Below are 23,270 nucleotides of genomic sequence, written 5' to 3'. Positions count from 1 at the left end.
GTTAAAAGCCCTAACTAAGTATTATTATTGTCTTTTTTTTTTTTGTGCGTGTACTCTCTCCTTGTTCCTGAAACGCTTTAATAACCACACGCCAATAACGTCCTCGTACTTTTTTGCTATTATCATCTTTATTACAAAGATATGTCCAATATAGCATCACACACTCATTCACTCATTCCCACGATTAGACGGCTGCCAGCTAACAATTATCAAAATATCGACACACACACATATATACATACATATATATGCATATACAAATATATCATATTTTATTACATCACATTAAAACTACAGTAACAATACCCCAAATATATTGCAACGATTTACGAAACGGCGAAAGTGCGGCAAACACAACATAAAGAGACAAAACGTAAACATATCGGGAGGACGAAAAGAGAGAGAGAGAAAAAGAACGTACATATATATATATATATATAGGTGTGTGTGTGTGTGTGTGTGTGTGTGTATTGTTGTCTCAATGTCACAGTTTCAAAATATAGAAAAAAGAGAACTGATTGTCATAAAACAGTAAAAAAAAAAAAACAACCACCACATGGCCGCACACGCATATGCGTCACCACAAAATAAGTGATGAATGACAACATAATAACAATAATAATGATAACAATAATTCGAGTAGGGGGAAATGTGATGGAGAAAAGAAGGGAAACGAAAACAAAAAAATTTCCCTCCCCCGTCCTGCCACCCACCATTCATCCATGCAAAACAGGAAAACAAGAACATATTCACTTACTCAATCATTCCTATTTGTTTACTCGCGAATGCGACATTTTGTCCTTACTGCTCTTATTTGTTACCCGATGCTGTTGCTTTTGTTTCTTTCTTTTACTTCACTATACTTCTACCACCCTCTTCCCCTTTTCTTTTCTTTTTTAAATACCGCCCCCTTTGAAATCGAATGCGATTTCTCTAATGGTGACTCCCACAGCCACCACTTATGTCAGAAGCGGCACACACATACACACACATACATACTTATTTATTCATTTGTTTACCCACTTAAATATACATATATTGTATATTTATACAATCACAAGATCATCCATCACCAAACGAATAATTATACAGTCATAACAGTAATCTGTGGCAAATTTTTCGCGTTTCCCCACACAATTGTTAACTCACTCACCCTCCTTTCCTCTCCTTTTCGTTCATTCGTTCGTTCCTCCCCCTTCTCTTTTTATTTCTCCTTGTCGTGTCCTCTTCACTCACCCATTTATTTTATTCACCTCTTTTCAAAAACAAAAAACTCTTAGTTATTCATTCCCCCATACAGATGCAGGAAGAAAAGGAAAGACGACTCCCGCATGTTATTCGCAACTTTTAAGGCTACAAATTGTAATTAAAAAATGTAACATTTGAGAGGAGCCTGAGCCGAGTTGAGTTGAGTCAGGCATGCAGATGTAAACTAAAAATAAAAGAAGCAAAAATGAGGTAAAAATGAAAGAAGGGAAGAAACGAATAAATAAAAAAAGCGCGTGCAAGCGGGGTTTGTATTCCTACGGATGAAGGCCTCTGTGTTTGACATGTAATGAGGAGCATATAACGTACGATAAAACAAAAATACCAAGCTGCATACATATCGTTTATATATATTTACTTATTTGTTTACGTGTTTTTGAGGAGACATACAAGCACATGCACAAACGCAAACACAAAGAGAATAGAAGAGAGAGAAACGATAATTGAAAACAAAAAAGGGAAGATCTCGAATGTGCGATGAGAAGAAAGGGGAGGGATGAGAAAAGAAATTGCTCCCGACCAAATGCGTGTAGCACTAACCAACTAACCCAAAAGTTGTCCCGCGTAAATGTAGCCAAATTGAGACCTACGTAAAGGGAAAAGGGAGGACCGACTACAGGAGAGGAAACAAACAAACAAAAAGTCAAAAAAGGGGGAAAAGAAGAAAAAGAGCACAAAGTGGGAAAACGGAAACAACGTAAAATACCAGAAAAGACAACCAAGAAAGAAACGAAACAGGGATGAAACTTTAGTGGTATGCCGGACCTTCCACACGGTCCTGAAGATCAGAACGAAGTTCGCGGTTGAGAATGCCGCCAACACCAAACGCCGGAAGAATACGCACAATGCGCAGAATCAACGAAGAGAGGTACGTTTCCCGCAAGCTCGTTGAAAGATCACCAAATGTGAAGTTGGGATACGTCTGGCGGTAACGAATGGCAAAAATGTGCATAAATGTTGTAACTGTCTGCAGTGCTGTGGGCGTTATGAGCTGCGCGAGGTCGACGGTCGCAAGCGGAATATGCGTCTTCCCCTCCAGCGGCCGCGGCTGAGTGAGTTTGGCATTTTCTTTGGCATTCCAGAAGTAATTTGTCAACCACGTTGCCACCATGGGTGTGATGGTGAAAGCGGCTAAACATGTGAAGACATCACGGCCAACAAAAAGGCCACGTGTCAACCACGGCACTGGTTTAGGCCGCCCTGAACCCGCAGATGCACCCCCTACTGGGGGCAGGATGCGAAGGATAAGGCTATCTTTCCACATGGTCATGAGTGTGTTGGTGGCGCCGCCGGCTAAACCCGTGATTAAATTGGACCGCTCAGGTGTGTAACCTTTTGCTTCACAATAGCTCTTCGTAAGGTTAGAAGTGCAGAATGTAAGGCTGTATACCGTAAAACACGCACCAAACACTGGAGCGCATTTGTTCTCTGCACACGGAATGAAAAAGCGGTGTGGACGCAGGAACAGTGTTCTCATGCCCTCCCATAACACACGTCCACTGCTGTTCGTCACGCCGGCAACGCGAGCCATGATACTGTAGTCCACAATGGAAATGGGAATGGCGGCGGTGAAACCTACTACACCTGCGGTTGCAATATCAGAAAGCGCAACCCCTGCGGTGAACTGCTGTACACGGTGCGGATGCTGAAGCTTCCGCTCCTCGACACCGCTGTCCTTTCCGCACATCTTTTTAACTTAGTTGGCCCTTTTCTCCTTTCCGATTATTTCCCTTTTTACCTTGCTTCGCGCCCGCTCTCCTCCTTCTCTTCTACCTTCTTCCTCCCTTTTTAGTGGCGTGGCAACGCGTGGACAAAACATATGTTGAAACAGAATGAGAATACAGAGGGGGGAAGTAGTCAATTGAGCCATAGCAGTGAACAATTAAGCAGAGAACGAGTGGGAAAAAATGTGGGACTGACGGGCTCTGCCACACAATGCTATGCAGTAAATAAGACGAATATTACATAGTCGTTGGCATGGCATGGAGAAAAAGAGAGTAGAATAGCCCTGTTGTTGATTCGCTTTCGACTCAGGGACGGAGGGTCGCGACAGCTCGGAAAGAACATATAGAAGTAAATTGAACGAATATCTAAAAGAAACAGTGTGTTGCATATTTTCCTCTGTTTACAGTACGGAACGGCTCTGTCCCCTCCCCCGCCCCTGTTTCACAGGCTACATAAAGGCTTTTTTTTTTTACATAGCGACGTGAAGTTCAATCGAAATCGTGGCAGTTAATGGACGGACACAAAAAGTCCATAGAACAAAACCAGCAGATTCGTCCATGACTCTGCGGATAATACCGCACAGTGCCGTCACTACTACTATCGCCTCAGTGTCTGGGGCGCTGTGCCTCCATTTGCATGCGTATCCGCGCCATCAGAGAACTGCGCAACTGTTGCAAATGCGCAGCTACAGACAGGCCGCTTAAGGCTCGGCGGCACAACTCCTCGAACTCCCGGTCAATCGATCGCTCTGCTTCCGCAATTTGCCGCTCCGTGATCATATCCATTTCGAGCTTTCGCTGCACTCTCACCCGTAGTTCCTTAATTTGTGTCTCCAGTTCTCGTGTTTCCTTCTTGCGTTGTCGCTCCCTTTCATCGATTTCCTGTTTTAGCCGGGAAATGTTGTGCTGCGCAGTCTGCCAAGCTTCAAGAAGTTTCCTACGCTCATCCACGTGCATCAGGAGGCGCTTCTTATGTGTTTCAATCAACTTTCCCAGCGAAAGTGACGGATCCACAACCGCCCCCTGACCACCATCCAACAAGTGGAGTTGCTCCTGCATCAAAGAGCGACAGCGCGCAGCGTCATCCGCCTGATGCTTGGCATATTCCAAAGCATCTGAAAGCTCTGCCCGTATCTTCAACACATCAGTTGCCTCATCGTAATCGGGTACAGCAGGCTCCTCAACAATGAGTAAATCTGTCATAATAGAAACCTCCCTTGTAGATGGCTTTGGTGCTCTAGGTGGCTCAACTTCTATTATTTTAACAACCTCAGTAGGCTGGGGCACCTCTCTGGACTCAGCGGCACGAAGCAACACTCGCAAGCGCTCCGTTTCCTCTGCCGCCGCCTCCGCACAGGCCTGCCATCTGGCCGTCTCGGCGCGCAGCACATCTTGTTGAGTAGTCAAGTCCCACATTGTTGCCAGCCGGCGGTTCAGTACAGCAGTGTGTTCCTTGTGAGCTGCCTCAATATCCCGCAACCGCCCTTGCCAGCGTGCATGGGACGCATCAAGTTCAAGCTCCGCCTCCCTGTGACGCTGCACGGCACGGAGTTTATCATATAGCAGATCGGCCGCACTCCGGTAGCAACTGCGCAGGATTGAGCGAACCTCCTCCTCAGCGTGTGATACATTGTCTTTTAGAGACAAGTATTGTTGCTTTATCCATTCACTCAAGGCAGGCACGAGAATAAGAGGACGCTCCAACAGTTGAAGAGACTCCTCACATTGTCTCAAGCAGCTAGCGCTATCCTCAACCAGCTGTACCACTAGCTTTCCACCCGAAACAGGTACCAACTCCACTTCCCCCCCGGTTTCTCTTGCGGTTAGCGACACCTCCATTTTCTCTTCTACGTTAGTTTTACTCGTTCGCCTATAGCGCCCGTGATCTGTAGGAATAAATGCGGATAATCTTTCTGTCAACTTCTGCTCAACGCTACAAATCTGTCCCCAGACAGCAGCTGATGACCTGCGCACAACCCCAGCGGCCATTTCTACGCCCTCCAACCAATGCTGAAGATCATCCAGCGTTCCGCGCATATCATTCAACTCTAGAGTCATATGCTTACTTTCCGCGCAGGCTTTGTCGTAATCCGCCCGCAAAATAGCATTCTGCTGCTGCATGTCTTTGATATTAAGGTCGCGCTCCCGCAGCTGCACCTTCGCACCCTCCAGCATATCTTGAAGCCGCCGCTTTTCTTCCGCATGGGTGTTCCGTAATTCATTTACATCCAGTAGCAAGAAGCTTCTCTGCTTTTCAGCGACAGCCTCCCTTTGTTTCATAGACTCGTTGATATACTGAAGCGACCTAAAGACCTTAGCAACTTTCAGCAGCCTTGAGGTTATCCAAGACGGCTTGCCAACCAAAGAATTCCCCTCGCTTGACTTGTCATCGGCGTTGGGCTCATCGTCTTCGTCACCTAAATCCAAGTTCTGTATTTGCGTCAGTCCGGAGAATAAGTCCTGTGCTTGCAGCAAGAGGCGAGTCGGCAGTTCCTCAGCAGGGACGTTCCCTCCCTCTTTGTCGCCCAAAAGATACAGACAAACACTGCATGTGTCCCTTGTATGTTGGACAATCTTTAGCTTGCTCTCGATAGCTTTGATGAGTTCATGTAGCTTCTGCGGGCCGACGGATGCGCCTCCCCCTCCTGAACTTGAATTTCCCGACACCGAACTGCGGTTTCCAGCAGAGCGAGAAGCCGTGCTTAACCCCATTTGCACGCTTTCACGGGACCTCCTCCCACCGGCCTGCGCAAGGCGAGGATTCAGCAAGACGGCACGCTTTAGCGAAAGCACTATCGAGGAGTTGCAACGACCTACCGGTTGAGGTTTCGCCTTCGGTTTAAGTGAACGTGTCGCTTGGGCTGGAGCTTCCTCCAAAGTGACACCGGACAGCAATGCGTGGACGCCACCAATAGAGTCGCTCGTTGTCTTCACAGCTGCTAGTAGTGCGCCGGCTACATCATAAGGCTTAGCACCGGCTGGAAGTGGATCACCACTGAGCGTCTCCACACTCTTTACTGCAGCAGTACGAAGCTGCTGAAGCTCCTCGGTACGGGCATGAATGTGCTCACGCACCTGTTGAACGATTGCGAGCGGCTTCCCAGAAGCTTCTTCGGCCTCAACGAAGTCTCTAAGGGAAAACAGCAAGTCGGCCCTCTCATCCGTGTCTTCAGCAGCGACACTAGGGCACCGAGACAGTGAGGTTGAGTGCGACGGCATCCCATCAACCGCACATATCCCGGCGGAAGCAACGGTAGAATCCATAGCAGAATCAGATGCGGAAGCGGGTCCCTTTCCCGTGTGAAGTTTTCCGCCCTCTCCCCCGGCTGACTGTGAAGGGGCGAGGTCTGGTGACGAGACGTTTTCAATGGCGGCAGACGTCTTCGATGGCACCACGTTATCACCTTTCACCTCAGTAAACCCGGTCACTGACGACCCCGGCTGGCTACTCTCACCACTTTCCCCAGAGGTAACAATTGCAATGTTGCTACCCTCCTGGACAATTGCATTAAGTGACATAAACGCTTTGGAAACGTTTACGCACTCGTGGCGCAACAACAACACTAAATCACTGAAGGGAACATTCTTACTTAATCTCATAGCCCTTTCAACTCCGTCGGCCGACACGGATGACAACAAAGAGGTCAAAGCAAATAAAACCGACTTCCTCTGCTCTGCAATCAGGCGTACAACCTCCCTTCCTTCACTGGTCTCCAAATCACTTCCTTGAGAGGCAACAACATTACCATCGATAACATCATCCCTACAGGGCACCTTACCTTCAAGCGCCTTACGCACATTAACCAGGGCGCGACGGGCAGCTATCCCCTCATCTCGAAAACCTCCAACAATACCCGCAACAACTTTTGAATAAGAACACTGCTCCTCAGCAGAAAACTCCTCAACGGAAGTCTGCCAAACCCCGACCGCCTGCAACAACGATTTAGTTCCACCTTCTGCAACAGAGTTATCATTACCTCCGAAATCACCTACAACGGATATATCGCCAGCAGCAGAAACAATATCAACAAGAGTGCCACTCAAAGAACGTCGAGCATCAGCGCAAGGAATAACCGAATTCAATACCAGACCACCCGGCTCTACCCCAAGACCAGTCAATCCATTCATCAGTGACAAACGATCAGCCTCATAAAAACGACACAACCCAACAAGCCCACGACATAAAACATCAATAGTTGGAACAAGTAATTCTAAACGATACAGCGACAAATCAATATTCTTCTCCAATGTTCCCTCCTGACCAAAAGAAAGAAACGGGCTCCCATCAACATCAACATCAGAACACATAAACACAGCAAAACCAGCAACAACATCACGCAAACACTTCAACGACGTAAAAACACGACACAAAAAAGAATCAACATGACCCCTCAAAATCTGTTCCGGTATCTCGGCTGCATTCAGACTCTCCTCCAGATCAGAACGCTGCGACTCCAGCTTCTGTAGTTCATTACGTAATCGATCACATTCCTCTATAGAGGCACGCTCACGCTCCCCACTGGCCTTCAGTTCTTGCTCCAGGTCGTGTACCGCACTGCACGCCAACCGCAGTCTCTCCGCTATGCGTAGCGCGCCATTCGACAATGACAAACCAGCACTACCAGTCCCGAGGTCGCCACCATCTTCTGCTGGGGAGAGACCAAGCAACCCAGCCAGTGAACCACACTCGCCCTCCGCGTCTCGCAAGTAGGCGTCGGCGGCAGCAATTTGCTCACTCAGCGCACGGATGCAAGCAGCCTGTTCCTCCACAGTGGCATTAGTCTCCGAAACGCGCTGCTCCAACCCACACACCACAACAGCGGGTCGCTCCGCAAGCGCGTCCTCTGCTGCACGCAGCTCACCGTTCACAGAGGCGAAACGCCCACTCAACTCGGTTATCCGAGCCAAAAATGCCTCCCCAGCGGGGGTCCCAACTGCAACAAACTCACGCTCCGCCTCATCTTCTTCGGCAAAGGACACCGCCTCAGAGTCACCACAAGACCACTTGTTGACGCGCCGTACGCGGTCGAAAGCGCATGAATCTACCCTTGCCAGCACAGCCGCTGCGGGGACACAGTATGGGTGAGCCACACGAAAAGTCACATTCGAACCATCATCAGCTATCGTAGCATCAATCACATGACTACCCGAAACACCGCAGGCCTCTGCAACGTCTGCACGCAGGGCGCACAGCAGCTCTGCCTGGCGCTGCTCAACAACGTCACTGCACAAAGTCTCGCCAAGCACACCCTCACACGCGGTCACCACACACAGCCGCTTCTCAGCTTCCCTTAGCGTATCCTGCAGCTCCGTCTCCACAGCCTCCTTCGCACAACGCAGCTCACGCACACGGGCAAGAGCATCCTCGTTGCACACGCCTCTAGCAACCAAGTCCAACAGCTCCTGGTGTCGTTTGTACATCTCACCGCGGAATTCGCATGCCTGACGGGTCACGCCCTCAATGCGCGCTGGCAGCGCAAGTGTCGGCAGTTCACGGCTATCATCATTAGAAACAGAACCGCCATCGGCATCCCGTGCGTACTGATCCATCCCACTCGGTATGCAACGCAACGCCTGCTCCGCAGCACTCAATGCATTCTCAGCACTGCGTACCTCCTCTAGGGACTCGTGTAGCTGGCGCCGTAACGCACACTCCAACGCCTCGGCTGCATTCAGACTCTCCTCCAGATCAGAACGCTGCGACTCCAGCTTCTGTAGTTCATTACGTAATCGATCACATTCCTCTATAGAGGCACGCTCACGCTCCCCACTGGCCTTCAGTTCTTGCTCCAGGTCGTGTACCGCACTGCACGCCAACCGCAGTCTCTCCGCTATGCGTAGCGCGCCATTCGACAATGACAAACCAGCACTACCAGTCCCGAGGTCGCCACCATCTTCTGCTGGGGAGAGACCAAGCAACCCAGCCAGTGAACCACACTCGCCCTCCGCATCTCGCAAGTAGGCGTCGGCGGCAGCAATTTGCTCACTCAGCGCACGGATGCAAGCAGCCTGTTCCTCCACAGTGGCATTAGTCTCCGAAACGCGCTGCTCCAACCCACACACCACAACAGCGGGTCGCTCCGCAAGCGCGTCCTCTGCTGCACGCAGCTCACCGTTCACAGAGGCGAAACGCCCACTCAACTCGGTTATCCGAGCCAAAAATGCCTCCCCAGCGGGGGTCCCAACTGCAACAAACTCACGCTCCGCCTCATCTTCTTCGGCAAAGGACACCGCCTCAGAGTCACCACAAGACCACTTGTTGACGCGCCGTACGCGGTCGAAAGCGCATGAATCTACCCTTGCCAGCACAGCCGCTGCGGGGACACAGTATGGGTGAGCCACACGAAAAGTCACATTCGAACCATCATCAGCTATCGTAGCATCAATCACATGACTACCCGAAACACCGCAGGCCTCTGCAACGTCTGCACGCAGGGCGCACAGCAGCTCTGCCTGGCGCTGCTCAACAACGTCACTGCACAAAGTCTCGCCAAGCACACCCTCACACGCGGTCACCACACACAGCCGCTTCTCAGCTTCCCTTAGCGTATCCTGCAGCTCCGTCTCCACAGCCTCCTTCGCACAACGCAGCTCACGCACACGGGCAAGAGCATCCTCGTTGCACACGCCTCTAGCAACCAAGTCCAACAGCTCCTGGTGTCGTTTGTACATCTCATCGCGGAATTCGCATGCCTGACGGGTCACGCCCTCAATGCGCGCTGGCAGCGCAAGTGTCGGCAGTTCACGGCTATCATCATTAGAAACAGAACCGCCATCGGCATCCCGTGCGTACTGATCCATCCCACTCGGTATGCAACGCAACGCCTGCTCCGCAGCACTCAATGCATTCTCAGCACTGCGTACCTCCTCTAGGGACTCGTGTAGCTGGCGCCGTAACGCACACTCCAACGCCTCGGCTGCATTCAGACTCTCCTCCAGATCAGAACGCTGCGACTCCAGCTTCTGTAGTTCATTACGTAATCGATCACATTCCTCTATAGAGGCACGCTCACGCTCCCCACTGGCCTTCAGTTCTTGCTCCAGGTCGTGTACCGCACTGCACGCCAACCGCAGTCTCTCCGCTATGCGTAGCGCGCCATTCGACAATGACAAACCAGCACTACCAGTCCCGAGGTCGCCACCATCTTCTGCTGGGGAGAGACCAAGCAACCCAGCCAGTGAACCACACTCGCCCTCCGCATCTCGCAAGTAGGCGTCGGCGGCAGCAATTTGCTCACTCAGCGCACGGATGCAAGCAGCCTGTTCCTCCACAGTGGCATTAGTCTCCGAAACGCGCTGCTCCAACCCACACACCACAACAGCGGGTCGCTCCGCAAGCGCGTCCTCTGCTGCACGCAGCTCACCGTTCACAGAGGCGAAACGCCCACTCAACTCGGTTATCCGAGCCAAAAATGCCTCCCCAGCGGGGGTCCCAACTGCAACAAACTCACGCTCCGCCTCATCTTCTTCGGCAAAGGACACCGCCTCAGAGTCACCACAAGACCACTTGTTGACGCGCCGTACGCGGTCGAAAGCGCATGAATCTACCCTTGCCAGCACAGCCGCTGCGGGGACACAGTATGGGTGAGCCACACGAAAAGTCACATTCGAACCATCATCAGCTATCGTAGCATCAATCACATGACTACCCGAAACACCGCAGGCCTCTGCAACGTCTGCACGCAGGGCGCACAGCAGCTCTGCCTGGCGCTGCTCAACAACGTCACTGCACAAAGTCTCGCCAAGCACACCCTCACACGCGGTCACCACACACAGCCGCTTCTCAGCTTCCCTTAGCGTATCCTGCAGCTCCGTCTCCACAGCCTCCTTCGCACAACGCAGCTCACGCACACGGGCAAGAGCATCCTCGTTGCACACGCCTCTAGCAACCAAGTCCAACAGCTCCTGGTGTCGTTTGTACATCTCATCGCGGAATTCGCATGCCTGACGGGTCACGCCCTCAATGCGCGCTGGCAGCGCAAGTGTCGGCAGTTCACGGCTATCATCATTAGAAACAGAACCGCCATCGGCATCCCGTGCGTACTGATCCATCCCACTCGGTATGCAACGCAACGCCTGCTCCGCAGCACTCAATGCATTCTCAGCACTGCGTACCTCCTCTAGGGACTCGTGTAGCTGGCGCCGTAACGCACACTCCAACGCCTCGGCTGCATTCAGACTCTCCTCCAGATCAGAACGCTGCGACTCCAGCTTCTGTAGTTCATTACGTAATCGATCACATTCCTCTATAGAGGCACGCTCACGCTCCCCACTGGCCTTCAGTTCTTGCTCCAGGTCGTGTACCGCACTGCACGCCAACCGCAGTCTCTCCGCTATGCGTAGCGCGCCATTCGACAATGACAAACCACCACTACCAGTCCCGAGGTCGCCACCATCTTCTGCTGGGGAGAGACCAAGCAACCCAGCCAGTGAACCACACTCGCCCTCCGCATCTCGCAAGTAGGCGTCGGCGGCAGCAATTTGCTCACTCAGCGCACGGATGCAAGCAGCCTGTTCCTCCACAGTGGCATTAGTCTCCGAAACGCGCTGCTCCAACCCACACACCACAACAGCGGGTCGCTCCGCAAGCGCGTCCTCTGCTGCACGCAGCTCACCGTTCACAGAGGCGAAACGCCCACTCAACTCGGTTATCCGAGCCAAAAATGCCTCCCCAGCGGGGGTCCCAACTGCAACAAACTCACGCTCCGCCTCATCTTCTTCGGCAAAGGACACCGCCTCAGAGTCACCACAAGACCACTTGTTGACGCGCCGTACGCGGTCGAAAGCGCATGAATCTACCCTTGCCAGCACAGCCGCTGCGGGGACACAGTATGGGTGAGCCACACGAAAAGTCACATTCGAACCATCATCAGCTATCGTAGCATCAATCACATGACTACCCGAAACACCGCAAGCCTCTGCAACGTCTGCACGCAGGGCGCACAGCAGCTCTGCCTGGCGCTGCTCAACAACGTCACTGCACAAAGTCTCGCCAAGCACACCCTCACACGCGGTCACCACACACAGCCGCTTCTCAGCTTCCCTTAGCGTATCCTGCAGCTCCGTCTCCACAGCCTCCTTCGCACAACGCAGCTCACGCACACGGGCAAGAGCATCCTCGTTGCACACGCCTCTAGCAACCAAGTCCAACAGCTCCTGGTGTCGTTTGTACATCTCATCGCGGAATTCGCATGCCTGACGGGTCACGCCCTCAATGCGCGCTGGCAGCGCAAGTGTCGGCAGTTCACGGCTATCATCATTAGAAACAGAACCGCCATCGGCATCCCGTGCATACTGATCCATCCCACTCGGTATGCAACGCAACGCCTGCTCCGCAGCACTCAATGCATTCTCAGCACTGCGTACCTCCTCTAGGGACTCGTGTAGCTGGCGCCGTAACGCACACTCCAACGCCTCGGCTGCATTCAGACTCTCCTCCAGATCAGAACGCTGCGACTCCAGCTTCTGTAGTTCATTACGTAATCGATCACATTCCTCTATAGAGGCACGCTCACGCTCCCCACTGGCCTTCAGTTCTTGCTCCAGGTCGTGTACCGCACTGCACGCCAACCGCAGTCTCTCCGCTATGCGTAGCGCGCCATTCGACAATGACAAACCAGCACTACCAGTCCCGAGGTCGCCACCATCTTCTGCTGGGGAGAGACCAAGCAACCCAGCCAGTGAACCACACTCGCCCTCCGCGTCTCGCAAGTAGGCGTCGGCGGCAGCAATTTGCTCACTCAGCGCACGGATGCAAGCAGCCTGTTCCTCCACAGTGGCATTAGTCTCCGAAACGCGCTGCTCCAACCCACACACCACAACAGCGGGTCGCTCCGCAAGCGCGTCCTCTGCTGCACGCAGCTCACCGTTCACAGAGGCGAAACGCCCACTCAACTCGGTTATCCGAGCCAAAAATGCCTCCCCAGCGGGGGTCCCAACTGCAACAAACTCACGCTCCGCCTCATCTTCTTCGGCAAAGGACACCGCCTCAGAGTCACCACAAGACCACTTGTTGACGCGCCGTACGCGGTCGAAAGCGCATGAATCTACCCTTGCCAGCACAGCCGCTGCGGGGACACAGTATGGGTGAGCCACACGAAAAGTCACATTCGAACCATCATCAGCTATCGTAGCATCAATCACATGACTACCCGAAACACCGCAGGCCTCTGCAACGTCTGCACGCAGGGCGCACAGCAGCTCTGCCTGGCGCTGCTCAACAACGTCACTGCACAAAGTCTCGCCAAGCACACCCTCACACGCGGTCACCACACACAGCCGCTTCTCAGCTTCCCTTAGCGTATCCTGCAGCTCCGTCTCCACAGCCTCCTTCGCACAACGCAGCTCACGCACACGGGCAAGAGCATCCTCGTTGCACACGCCTCTAGCAACCAAGTCCAACAGCTCCTGGTGTCGTTTGTACATCTCATCGCGGAATTCGCATGCCTGACGGGTCACGCCCTCAATGCGCGCTGGCAGCGCAAGTGTCGGCAGTTCACGGCTATCATCATTAGAAACAGAACCGCCATCGGCATCCCGTGCGTACTGATCCATCCCACTCGGTATGCAACGCAACGCCTGCTCCGCAGCACTCAATGCATTCTCAGCACTGCGTACCTCCTCTAGGGACTCGTGTAGCTGGCGCCGTAACGCACACTCCAACGCCTCGGCTGCATTCAGACTCTCCTCCAGATCAGAACGCTGCGACTCCAGCTTCTGTAGTTCATTACGTAATCGATCACATTCCTCTATAGAGGCACGCTCACGCTCCCCACTGGCCTTCAGTTCTTGCTCCAGGTCGTGTACCGCACTGCACGCCAACCGCAGTCTCTCCGCTATGCGTAGCGCGCCATTCGACAATGACAAACCAGCACTACCAGTCCCGAGGTCGCCACCATCTTCTGCTGGGGAGAGACCAAGCAACCCAGCCAGTGAACCACACTCGCCCTCCGCATCTCGCAAGTAGGCGTCGGCGGCAGCAATTTGCTCACTCAGCGCACGGATGCAAGCAGCCTGTTCCTCCACAGTGGCATTAGTCTCCGAAACGCGCTGCTCCAACCCACACACCACAACAGCGGGTCGCTCCGCAAGCGCGTCCTCTGCTGCACGCAGCTCACCGTTCACAGAGGCGAAACGCCCACTCAACTCGGTTATCCGAGCCAAAAATGCCTCCCCAGCGGGGGTCCCAACTGCAACAAACTCACGCTCCGCCTCATCTTCTTCGGCAAAGGACACCGCCTCAGAGTCACCACAAGACCACTTGTTGACGCGCCGTACGCGGTCGAAAGCGCATGAATCTACCCTTGCCAGCACAGCCGCTGCGGGGACACAGTATGGGTGAGCCACACGAAAAGTCACATTCGAACCATCATCAGCTATCGTAGCATCAATCACATGACTACCCGAAACACCGCAGGCCTCTGCAACGTCTGCACGCAGGGCGCACAGCAGCTCTGCCTGGCGCTGCTCAACAACGTCACTGCACAAAGTCTCGCCAAGCACACCCTCACACGCGGTCACCACACACAGCCGCTTCTCAGCTTCCCTTAGCGTATCCTGCAGCTCCGTCTCCACAGCCTCCTTCGCACAACGCAGCTCACGCACACGGGCAAGAGCATCCTCGTTGCACACGCCTCTAGCAACCAAGTCCAACAGCTCCTGGTGTCGTTTGTACATCTCATCGCGGAATTCGCATGCCTGACGGGTCACGCCCTCAATGCGCGCTGGCAGCGCAAGTGTCGGCAGTTCACGGCTATCATCATTAGAAACAGAACCGCCATCGGCATCCCGTGCATACTGATCCATCCCACTCGGTATGCAACGCAACGCCTGCTCCGCAGCACTCAATGCATTCTCAGCACTGCGTACCTCCTCTAGGGACTCGTGTAGCTGGCGCCGTAACGCACACTCCAACGCCTCGGCTGCATTCAGACTCTCCTCCAGATCAGAACGCTGCGACTCCAGCTTCTGTAGTTCATTACGTAATCGATCACATTCCTCTATAGAGGCACGCTCACGCTCCCCACTGGCCTTCAGTTCTTGCTCCAGGTCGTGTACCGCACTGCACGCCAACCGCAGTCTCTCCGCTATGCGTAGCGCGCCATTCGACAATGACAAACCAGCACTACCAGTCCCGAGGTCGCCACCATCTTCTGCTGGGGAGAGACCAAGCAACCCAGCCAGTGAACCACACTCGCCCTCCGCATCTCGCAAGTAGGCGTCGGCGGCAGCAATTTGCTCACTCAGCGCACGGATGCAAGCAGCCTGTTCCTCCACAGTGGCATTAGTCTCCGAAACGCGCTGCTCCAACCCACACACCACAACAGCGGGTCGCTCCGCAAGCGCGTCCTCTGCTGCACGCAGCTCACCGTTCACAGAGGCGAAACGCCCACTCAACTCGGTTATCCGAGCCAAAAATGCCTCCCCAGCGGGGGTCCCAACTGCAACAAACTCACGCTCCGCCTCATCTTCTTCGGCAAAGGACACCGCCTCAGAGTCACCACAAGACCACTTGTTGACGCGCCGTACGCGGTCGAAAGCGCATGAATCTACCCTTGCCAGCACAGCCGCTGCGGGGACACAGTATGGGTGAGCCACACGAAAAGTCACATTCGAACCATCATCAGCTATCGTAGCATCAATCACATGACTACCCGAAACACCGCAGGCCTCTGCAACGTCTGCACGCAGGGCGCACAGCAGCTCTGCCTGGCGCTGCTCAACAACGTCACTGCACAAAGTCTCGCCAAGCACACCCTCACACGCGGTCACCACACACAGCCGCTTCTCAGCTTCCCTTAGCGTATCCTGCAGCTCCGTCTCCACAGCCTCCTTCGCACAACGCAGCTCACGCACACGGGCAAGAGCATCCTCGTTGCACACGCCTCTAGCAACCAAGTCCAACAGCTCCTGGTGTCGTTTGTACATCTCATCGCGGAATTCGCATGCCTGACGGGTCACGCCCTCAATGCGCGCTGGCAGCGCAAGTGTCGGCAGTTCACGGCTATCATCATTAGAAACAGAACCGCCATCGGCATCCCGTGCATACTGATCCATCCCACTCGGTATGCAACGCAACGCCTGCTCCGCAGCACTCAATGCATTCTCAGCACTGCGTACCTCCTCTAGGGACTCGTGTAGCTGGCGCCGTAACGCACACTCCAACGCCTCGGCTGCATTCAGACTCTCCTCCAGATCAGAACGCTGCGACTCCAGCTTCTGTAGTTCATTACGTAATCGATCACATTCCTCTATAGAGGCACGCTCACGCTCCCCACTGGCCTTCAGTTCTTGCTCCAGGTCGTGTACCGCACTGCACGCCAACCGCAGTCTCTCCGCTATGCGTAGCGCGCCATTCGACAATGACAAACCAGCACTACCAGTCCCGAGGTCGCCACCATCTTCTGCTGGGGAGAGACCAAGCAACCCAGCCAGTGAACCACACTCGCCCTCCGCATCTCGCAAGTAGGCGTCGGCGGCAGCAATTTGCTCACTCAGCGCACGGATGCAAGCAGCCTGTTCCTCCACAGTGGCATTAGTCTCCGAAACGCGCTGCTCCAACCCACACACCACAACAGCGGGTCGCTCCGCAAGCGCGTCCTCTGCTGCACGCAGCTCACCGTTCACAGAGGCGAAACGCCCACTCAACTCGGTTATCCGAGCCAAAAATGCCTCCCCAGCGGGGGTCCCAACTGCAACAAACTCACGCTCCGCCTCATCTTCTTCGGCAAAGGACACCGCCTCAGAGTCACCACAAGACCACTTGTTGACGCGCCGTACGCGGTCGAAAGCGCATGAATCTACCCTTGCCAGCACAGCCGCTGCGGGGACACAGTATGGGTGAGCCACACGAAAAGTCACATTCGAACCATCATCAGCTATCGTAGCATCAATCACATGACTACCCGAAACACCGCAGGCCTCTGCAACGTCTGCACGCAGGGCGCACAGCAGCTCTGCCTGGCGCTGCTCAACAACGTCACTGCACAAAGTCTCGCCAAGCACACCCTCACACGCGGTCACCACACACAGCCGCTTCTCAGCTTCCCTTAGCGTATCCTGCAGCTCCGTCTCCACAGCCTCCTTCGCACAACGCAGCTCACGCACACGGGCAAGAGCATCCTCGTTGCACACGCCTCTAGCAACCAAGTCCAACAGCTCCTGGTGTCGTTTGTACATCTCATCGCGGAATTCGCATGCCTGACGGGTCACGCCCTCAATGCGCGCTGGCAGCGCAAGTGTCGGCAGTTCACGGCTATCATCATTAGAAACAGAACCGCCATCGGCATCCCGTGCGTACTGATCCATCCCACTCGGTATGCAACGCAACGCCTGCTCCGCAGCACTCAATGCATTCTCAGCACTGCGTACCTCCTCTAGGGACTCGTGTAGCTGGCGCCGTAACGCACACTCCAACGCCTCGGCTGCATTCAGACTCTCCTCCAGATCAGAACGCTGCGACTCCAGCTTCTGTAGTTCATTACGTAATCGATCACATTCCTCTATAGAGGCACGCTCACGCTCCCCACTGGCCTTCAGTTCTTGCTCCAGGTCGTGTACCGCACTGCACGCCAACCGCAGTCTCTCCGCTATGCGTAGCGCGCCATTCGACAATGACAAACCAGCACTACCAGTCCCGAGGTCGCCACCATCTTCTGCTGGGGAGAGACCAAGCAACCCAGCCAGTGAACCACACTCGCCCTCCGCATCTCGCAAGTAGGCGTCGGCGGCAGCAATTTGCTCACTCAGCGCACGGATGCAAGCAGCCTGTTCCTCCACAGTGGCATTAGTCTCCGAAACGCGCTGCTCCAACCCACACACCACAACAGCGGGTCGCTCCGCAAGCGCGTCCTCTGCTGCACGCAGCTCACCGTTCACAGAGGCGAAACGCCCACTCAACTCGGTTATCCGAGCCAAAAATGCCTCCCCAGCGGGGGTCCCAACTGCAACAAACTCACGCTCCGCCTCATCTTCTTCGGCAAAGGACACCGCCTCAGAGTCACCACAAGACCACTTGTTGACGCGCCGTACGCGGTCGAAAGCGCATGAATCTACCCTTGCCAGCACAGCCGCTGCGGGGACACAGTATGGGTGAGCCACACGAAAAGTCACATTCGAACCATCATCAGCTATCGTAGCATCAATCACATGACTACCCGAAACACCGCAAGCCTCTGCAACGTCTGCACGCAGGGCGCACAGCAGCTCTGCCTGGCGCTGCTCAACAACGTCACTGCACAAAGTCTCGCCAAGCACACCCTCACACGCGGTCACCACACACAGCCGCTTCTCAGCTTCCCTTAGCGTATCCTGCAGCTCCGTCTCCACAGCCTCCTTCGCACAACGCAGCTCACGCACACGGGCAAGAGCATCCTCGTTGCACACGCCTCTAGCAACCAAGTCCAACAGCTCCTGGTGTCGTTTGTACATCTCATCGCGGAATTCGCATGCCTGACGGGTCACGCCCTCAATGCGCGCTGGCAGCGCAAGTGTCGGCAGTTCACGGCTATCATCATTAGAAACAGAACCGCCATCGGCATCCCGTGCGTACTGATCCATCCCACTCGGTATGCAACGCAACGCCTGCTCCGCAGCACTCAATGCATTCTCAGCACTGCGTACCTCCTCTAGGGACTCGTGTAGCTGGCGCCGTAACGCACACTCCAACGCCTCGGCTGCATTCAGACTCTCCTCCAGATCAGAACGCTGCGACTCCAGCTTCTGTAGTTCATTACGTAATCGATCACATTCCTCTATAGAGGCACGCTCACGCTCCCCACTGGCCTTCAGTTCTTGCTCCAGGTCGTGTACCGCACTGCACGCCAACCGCAGTCTCTCCGCTATGCGTAGCGCGCCATTCGACAATGACAAACCAGCACTACCAGTCCCGAGGTCGCCACCATCTTCTGCTGGGGAGAGACCAAGCAACCCAGCCAGTGAACCACACTCGCCCTCCGCGTCTCGCAAGTAGGCGTCGGCGGCAGCAATTTGCTCACTCAGCGCACGGATGCAAGCAGCCTGTTCCTCCACAGTGGCATTAGTCTCCGAAACGCGCTGCTCCAACCCACACACCACAACAGCGGGTCGCTCCGCAAGCGCGTCCTCTGCTGCACGCAGCTCACCGTTCACAGAGGCGAAACGCCCACTCAACTCGGTTATCCGAGCCAAAAATGCCTCCCCAGCGGGGGTCCCAACTGCAACAAACTCACGCTCCGCCTCATCTTCTTCGGCAAAGGACACCGCCTCAGAGTCACCACAAGACCACTTGTTGACGCGCCGTACGCGGTCGAAAGCGCATGAATCTACCCTTGCCAGCACAGCCGCTGCGGGGACACAGTATGGGTGAGCCACACGAAAAGTCACATTCGAACCATCATCAGCTATCGTAGCATCAATCACATGACTACCCGAAACACCGCAGGCCTCTGCAACGTCTGCACGCAGGGCGCACAGCAGCTCTGCCTGGCGCTGCTCAACAACGTCACTGCACAAAGTCTCGCCAAGCACACCCTCACACGCGGTCACCACACACAGCCGCTTCTCAGCTTCCCTTAGCGTATCCTGCAGCTCCGTCTCCACAGCCTCCTTCGCACAACGCAGCTCACGCACACGGGCAAGAGCATCCTCGTTGCACACGCCTCTAGCAACCAAGTCCAACAGCTCCTGGTGTCGTTTGTACATCTCATCGCGGAATTCGCATGCCTGACGGGTCACGCCCTCAATGCGCGCTGGCAGCGCAAGTGTCGGCAGTTCACGGCTATCATCATTAGAAACAGAACCGCCATCGGCATCCCGTGCGTACTGATCCATCCCACTCGGTATGCAACGCAACGCCTGCTCCGCAGCACTCAATGCATTCTCAGCACTGCGTACCTCCTCTAGGGACTCGTGTAGCTGGCGCCGTAACGCACACTCCAACGCCTCGGCTGCATTCAGACTCTCCTCCAGATCAGAACGCTGCGACTCCAGCTTCTGTAGTTCATTACGTAATCGATCACATTCCTCTATAGAGGCACGCTCACGCTCCCCACTGGCCTTCAGTTCTTGCTCCAGGTCGTGTACCGCACTGCACGCCAACCGCAGTCTCTCCGCTATGCGTAGCGCGCCATTCGACAATGACAAACCAGCACTACCAGTCCCGAGGTCGCCACCATCTTCTGCTGGGGAGAGACCAAGCAACCCAGCCAGTGAACCACACTCGCCCTCCGCGTCTCGCAAGTAGGCGTCGGCGGCAGTAATTTGCTCACTCAGCGCACGGATGCAAGCAGCCTGTTCTTCTAACGTTGCGTGAAGTTCGACAGCCTGCTTTTGTAGTTGAAATTCGTTTCCTGTTGATTCACTTAGTTTTTTTGCTAGGTTGGCTTTTTGTTTTTCTACTTTAAGCAAACTGTCTCTGAGGTGCTCGCATTCTTCTTCCGCGTATCTATTCGTTCTCTCTGATGCTTGAAGATTTCGTTGCAGTTCTGTTATTTTATCTGTTGCCACTTTAATTTCCTTTTTTAACTCTTCATTCTTTCTTTTGAGCTCGGTATTTTCCCTCATCATTCGCTCATTCCTAAGCTCCTCGTATGTTTTCTTCTTTACTTTTTTTAGTGATGCTTTCTTTTTTTTTGGTGTGTGAGGCCTAGCTGCCAGTTGTGGTGGCTCGTTGTTGTGAAGGGATATGTCGAGAAGCGACCCGTTACTTATGACTTCCTCGGATTGCTCCTTTTCTATGGGCTGTGGTGATGGACTCTTTGTGGGATCGGTTACCGTGCTAGAAAAAAGGGAAAATATTGATTGGCCGGGCGCCTCAACCTCACGATCGGACGCCCTCGACGGCGCTACCGCGGGATCCATCGTGGTGTCAATGTCTAGTGGAGATGACGAAGCCAATGACGTCTCATTACTAGTGTCTACGGCAGTGCAATCACTTTCATTGAGAAAGTAACTAACGTTCGGACTCATACACTGCTTAGACTTCCGCGCGCGCTTCGTTCCCTGAGAACCCCCTCCACATACGGTTTCTCGAACCTTTTTAACTTCTACATCTGATAAGAACTGCAGCCACGTGATGAGGTCATGCTGAACATCCGTTGCAAACATCATGACCCGCCGCCGCCGGTGATTTCTACCGTCCTCTGTGCGGTAAAGGCAAGTAAACTCCACGCCAAAGTAATAGTAACGGGGCATCGACGTACCACCATATGCGCGAATCCTGCCTGTTGCGATCGCACCGAGCTTTTTTTTCCTAGCAAAGGTGGTTGTTCCTCTTCTAAACGTTTGTGGAGGGCTTCTGCTCCCGCGAGCTGAGGGGAGGGAGAAGTTCTTCGCCGCCGAATATCTTGTGACGGGTGCCTGCCGTTGGCACACCTTATGCGTATGCGCATGAGAGAAGTTGAGAATAAGTCTAAGACGATCGAAAGAAACGGTGTCTATTATACGGCCCTGTCCACACCAGCTACTCCAAACCACCAACCGATGCCTATCGCACGTCACCCACTGGGGTGCAGCGGCATTTCCCTTTCCCGGCCCGTATTCCCCTGCAATATACCACAACTCTCCTTCTATTCGATCCGCTGTTGGACTCATTACACGAGCCATCAGAGCTCCCGCGCGGCGCACGGCACTAATCGCTTGGAGTGCCGGAATGACAGATGGAACCGCCTGCAGTTCATAACATTCCTCGCCCGCGGCTGCGCTGTGCGCACTGGAACGCTGTTTTGAGGGCGACTTCCGTGGAGACGGTACCAAACCCCTACTTGGGCGCATCGCGACGGGACTACAACGCTTCTTCCACTTTAACAACCCCGGCATTTAATTGTACCGTGGCGACCTAAATATATAAATAAATATACACTTTTGTGTGTGTGCGTGTGTGTGTGTGTGTGTGTTTATGTGTGATGATTCCTTTTCTTCCTCTGCTTCAATTCTTACTTTTATTTTTTCTTCTTTTTTCTTTTATTTCTAATCTTCTTGTTTTTCCTTTCACTCGTGTTGAAAGACTTCCGCTTCCTTGTTTTCGCCCCAACACAGACACACACACGCCTACCTCCCCCAATATATGCTGCTTAATAAAGCACCGGTGTTGTCACCTTTACTCTGTCACTGGTACAAATTCTTAACTCCTTTATTTCCCACCCCCGTCACTTCTTAAGAATATATATATATATATCCTTTTCCTGTTTCTTCTCCAGGAACCGTGTGAATAGTGGGCTCCTTCTAATTGACTTGACTTCACTTGTTAGTGTTGCTGCTGTCGTCGTTGAATATACGCAACTTTTATTCGTCTCAGCAAAAAGCTACAACTCTTAATACAATATATGTACACACCCACGCACTCAATAATATTGGAAATAATATGGAAACTCGTCCGCTTAATCCCGTTCTGTTCTTCACTGTTTGTCTACCTTTTATTTTGTTGGTGTTGATTATTGTCGTTTCACCCTCTTCACGTAGAACAGGCCTTATCGTCACCGCTGAATAAATGGTACAGAAGCGTGAATATAAAAGGAAGAAATTACACCCTCTTTCTCACTCCTATTTTCCCTTTCCGTAGCTGTGTTTGTTTGTATATATTTAAATTATCTTTTTTTTCTTTAATTTCTCCTGTTTTTTTTTCCTCCTTCGTCCTTACCACCTGTTTCTTTTTCAATATGGTGAGTTGAAAATGATATGTGCCCCGTTATTTAATTAAAATATTTTCCTTTTGATATTAACCACGCTTCCTTTGATGTTGCTCTTACTTTTCCCTTTTCTTTTCCTTTTTTTTCTTTCTTCTCCTTGCACTTGAAGCCCTTTCACCTTCCCCTCCTTTTCTTGTTTGTTCGTGTTGTTGTTGTTGTTCTTATTCCTTTCTTTCTTTTTTCCCCTCTTTCTTTTTTTTCACGTCTCACTTACTAACTTACTCTCACTCTTTTTTTTCTTTCTTTTTTTTCTCTTTTTTTTGTATTGGTGGTGAACTTCCTTCTGTTGCTGTTGTGTTCGTCACTTTCAGCGCACCACAACCGCTGCACAAATAATATTGAAATGAATGCAGACCGACCCGTCCGATACGAACGATGATGATGATAATAATAATAATAATAATGACAATAATAAAAATATAAGAATACAATAACGGTAACTGAAGACAATAACACACCGGTAATAATAATAATAATAACAATGAAGGGGAAACCGGCTTCCGTGAAATAAAAAAGGACTGGGGGTGCAAGGAGAGAAAAATAATAACAATAATGACAGTAGTAACAGTGACGACGACAAGGAGGAGGAGGATGAAGATGATGATGATGGCAACGC

At 52.9% G+C, this 23,270-nt stretch overlaps 2 protein-coding genes across 2 annotated transcripts, besides 13 other annotated features; both read right to left on the bottom strand.

Moving 5' to 3' along the window:
• Positions 1-23,270: part of a sequence feature (sequence corresponds to BAC RPCI93-28F8) that runs on past both edges of the window.
• Positions 221-259: a microsatellite.
• Positions 442-469: a microsatellite.
• Positions 607-635: a microsatellite.
• Positions 976-1,053: a microsatellite.
• Positions 1,155-1,219: a sequence feature (GA-rich).
• Tb927.5.1130 (hypothetical protein, conserved) lies at positions 2,015-2,953 on the bottom strand (the record flags this gene model as incomplete). The annotated part of the gene is made up of 1 exon (XM_839694.1): positions 2,015-2,953. The coding sequence occupies one exon, from the start codon at positions 2,951-2,953 to the stop codon at positions 2,015-2,017; it is 939 nt and encodes a 312-aa protein (XP_844787.1).
• Positions 3,597-21,785, bottom strand: Tb927.5.1120 (hypothetical protein, conserved; the record flags this gene model as incomplete). Its single annotated transcript, XM_839693.1, has 1 exon — positions 3,597-21,785. One exon carries the CDS (start codon positions 21,783-21,785, stop codon positions 3,597-3,599), a length of 18,189 nt encoding a protein of 6,062 aa, XP_844786.1.
• Positions 21,832-21,871: a microsatellite.
• Positions 21,876-21,957: a sequence feature (GA-rich).
• Positions 22,717-22,789: a sequence feature (GA-rich).
• Positions 22,819-22,853: a sequence feature (GA-rich).
• Positions 22,883-22,916: a microsatellite.
• Positions 23,030-23,137: a microsatellite.
• Positions 23,195-23,263: a microsatellite.

Source organism: Trypanosoma brucei, chromosome 5 (assembly GCF_000002445.2).
Source record: "Trypanosoma brucei brucei TREU927 chromosome 5, complete sequence".
Lineage (NCBI taxonomy): Eukaryota > Euglenozoa > Kinetoplastea > Trypanosomatida > Trypanosomatidae > Trypanosoma > Trypanosoma brucei.
This window is presented reverse-complemented; position numbering and strand designations above follow the sequence as displayed.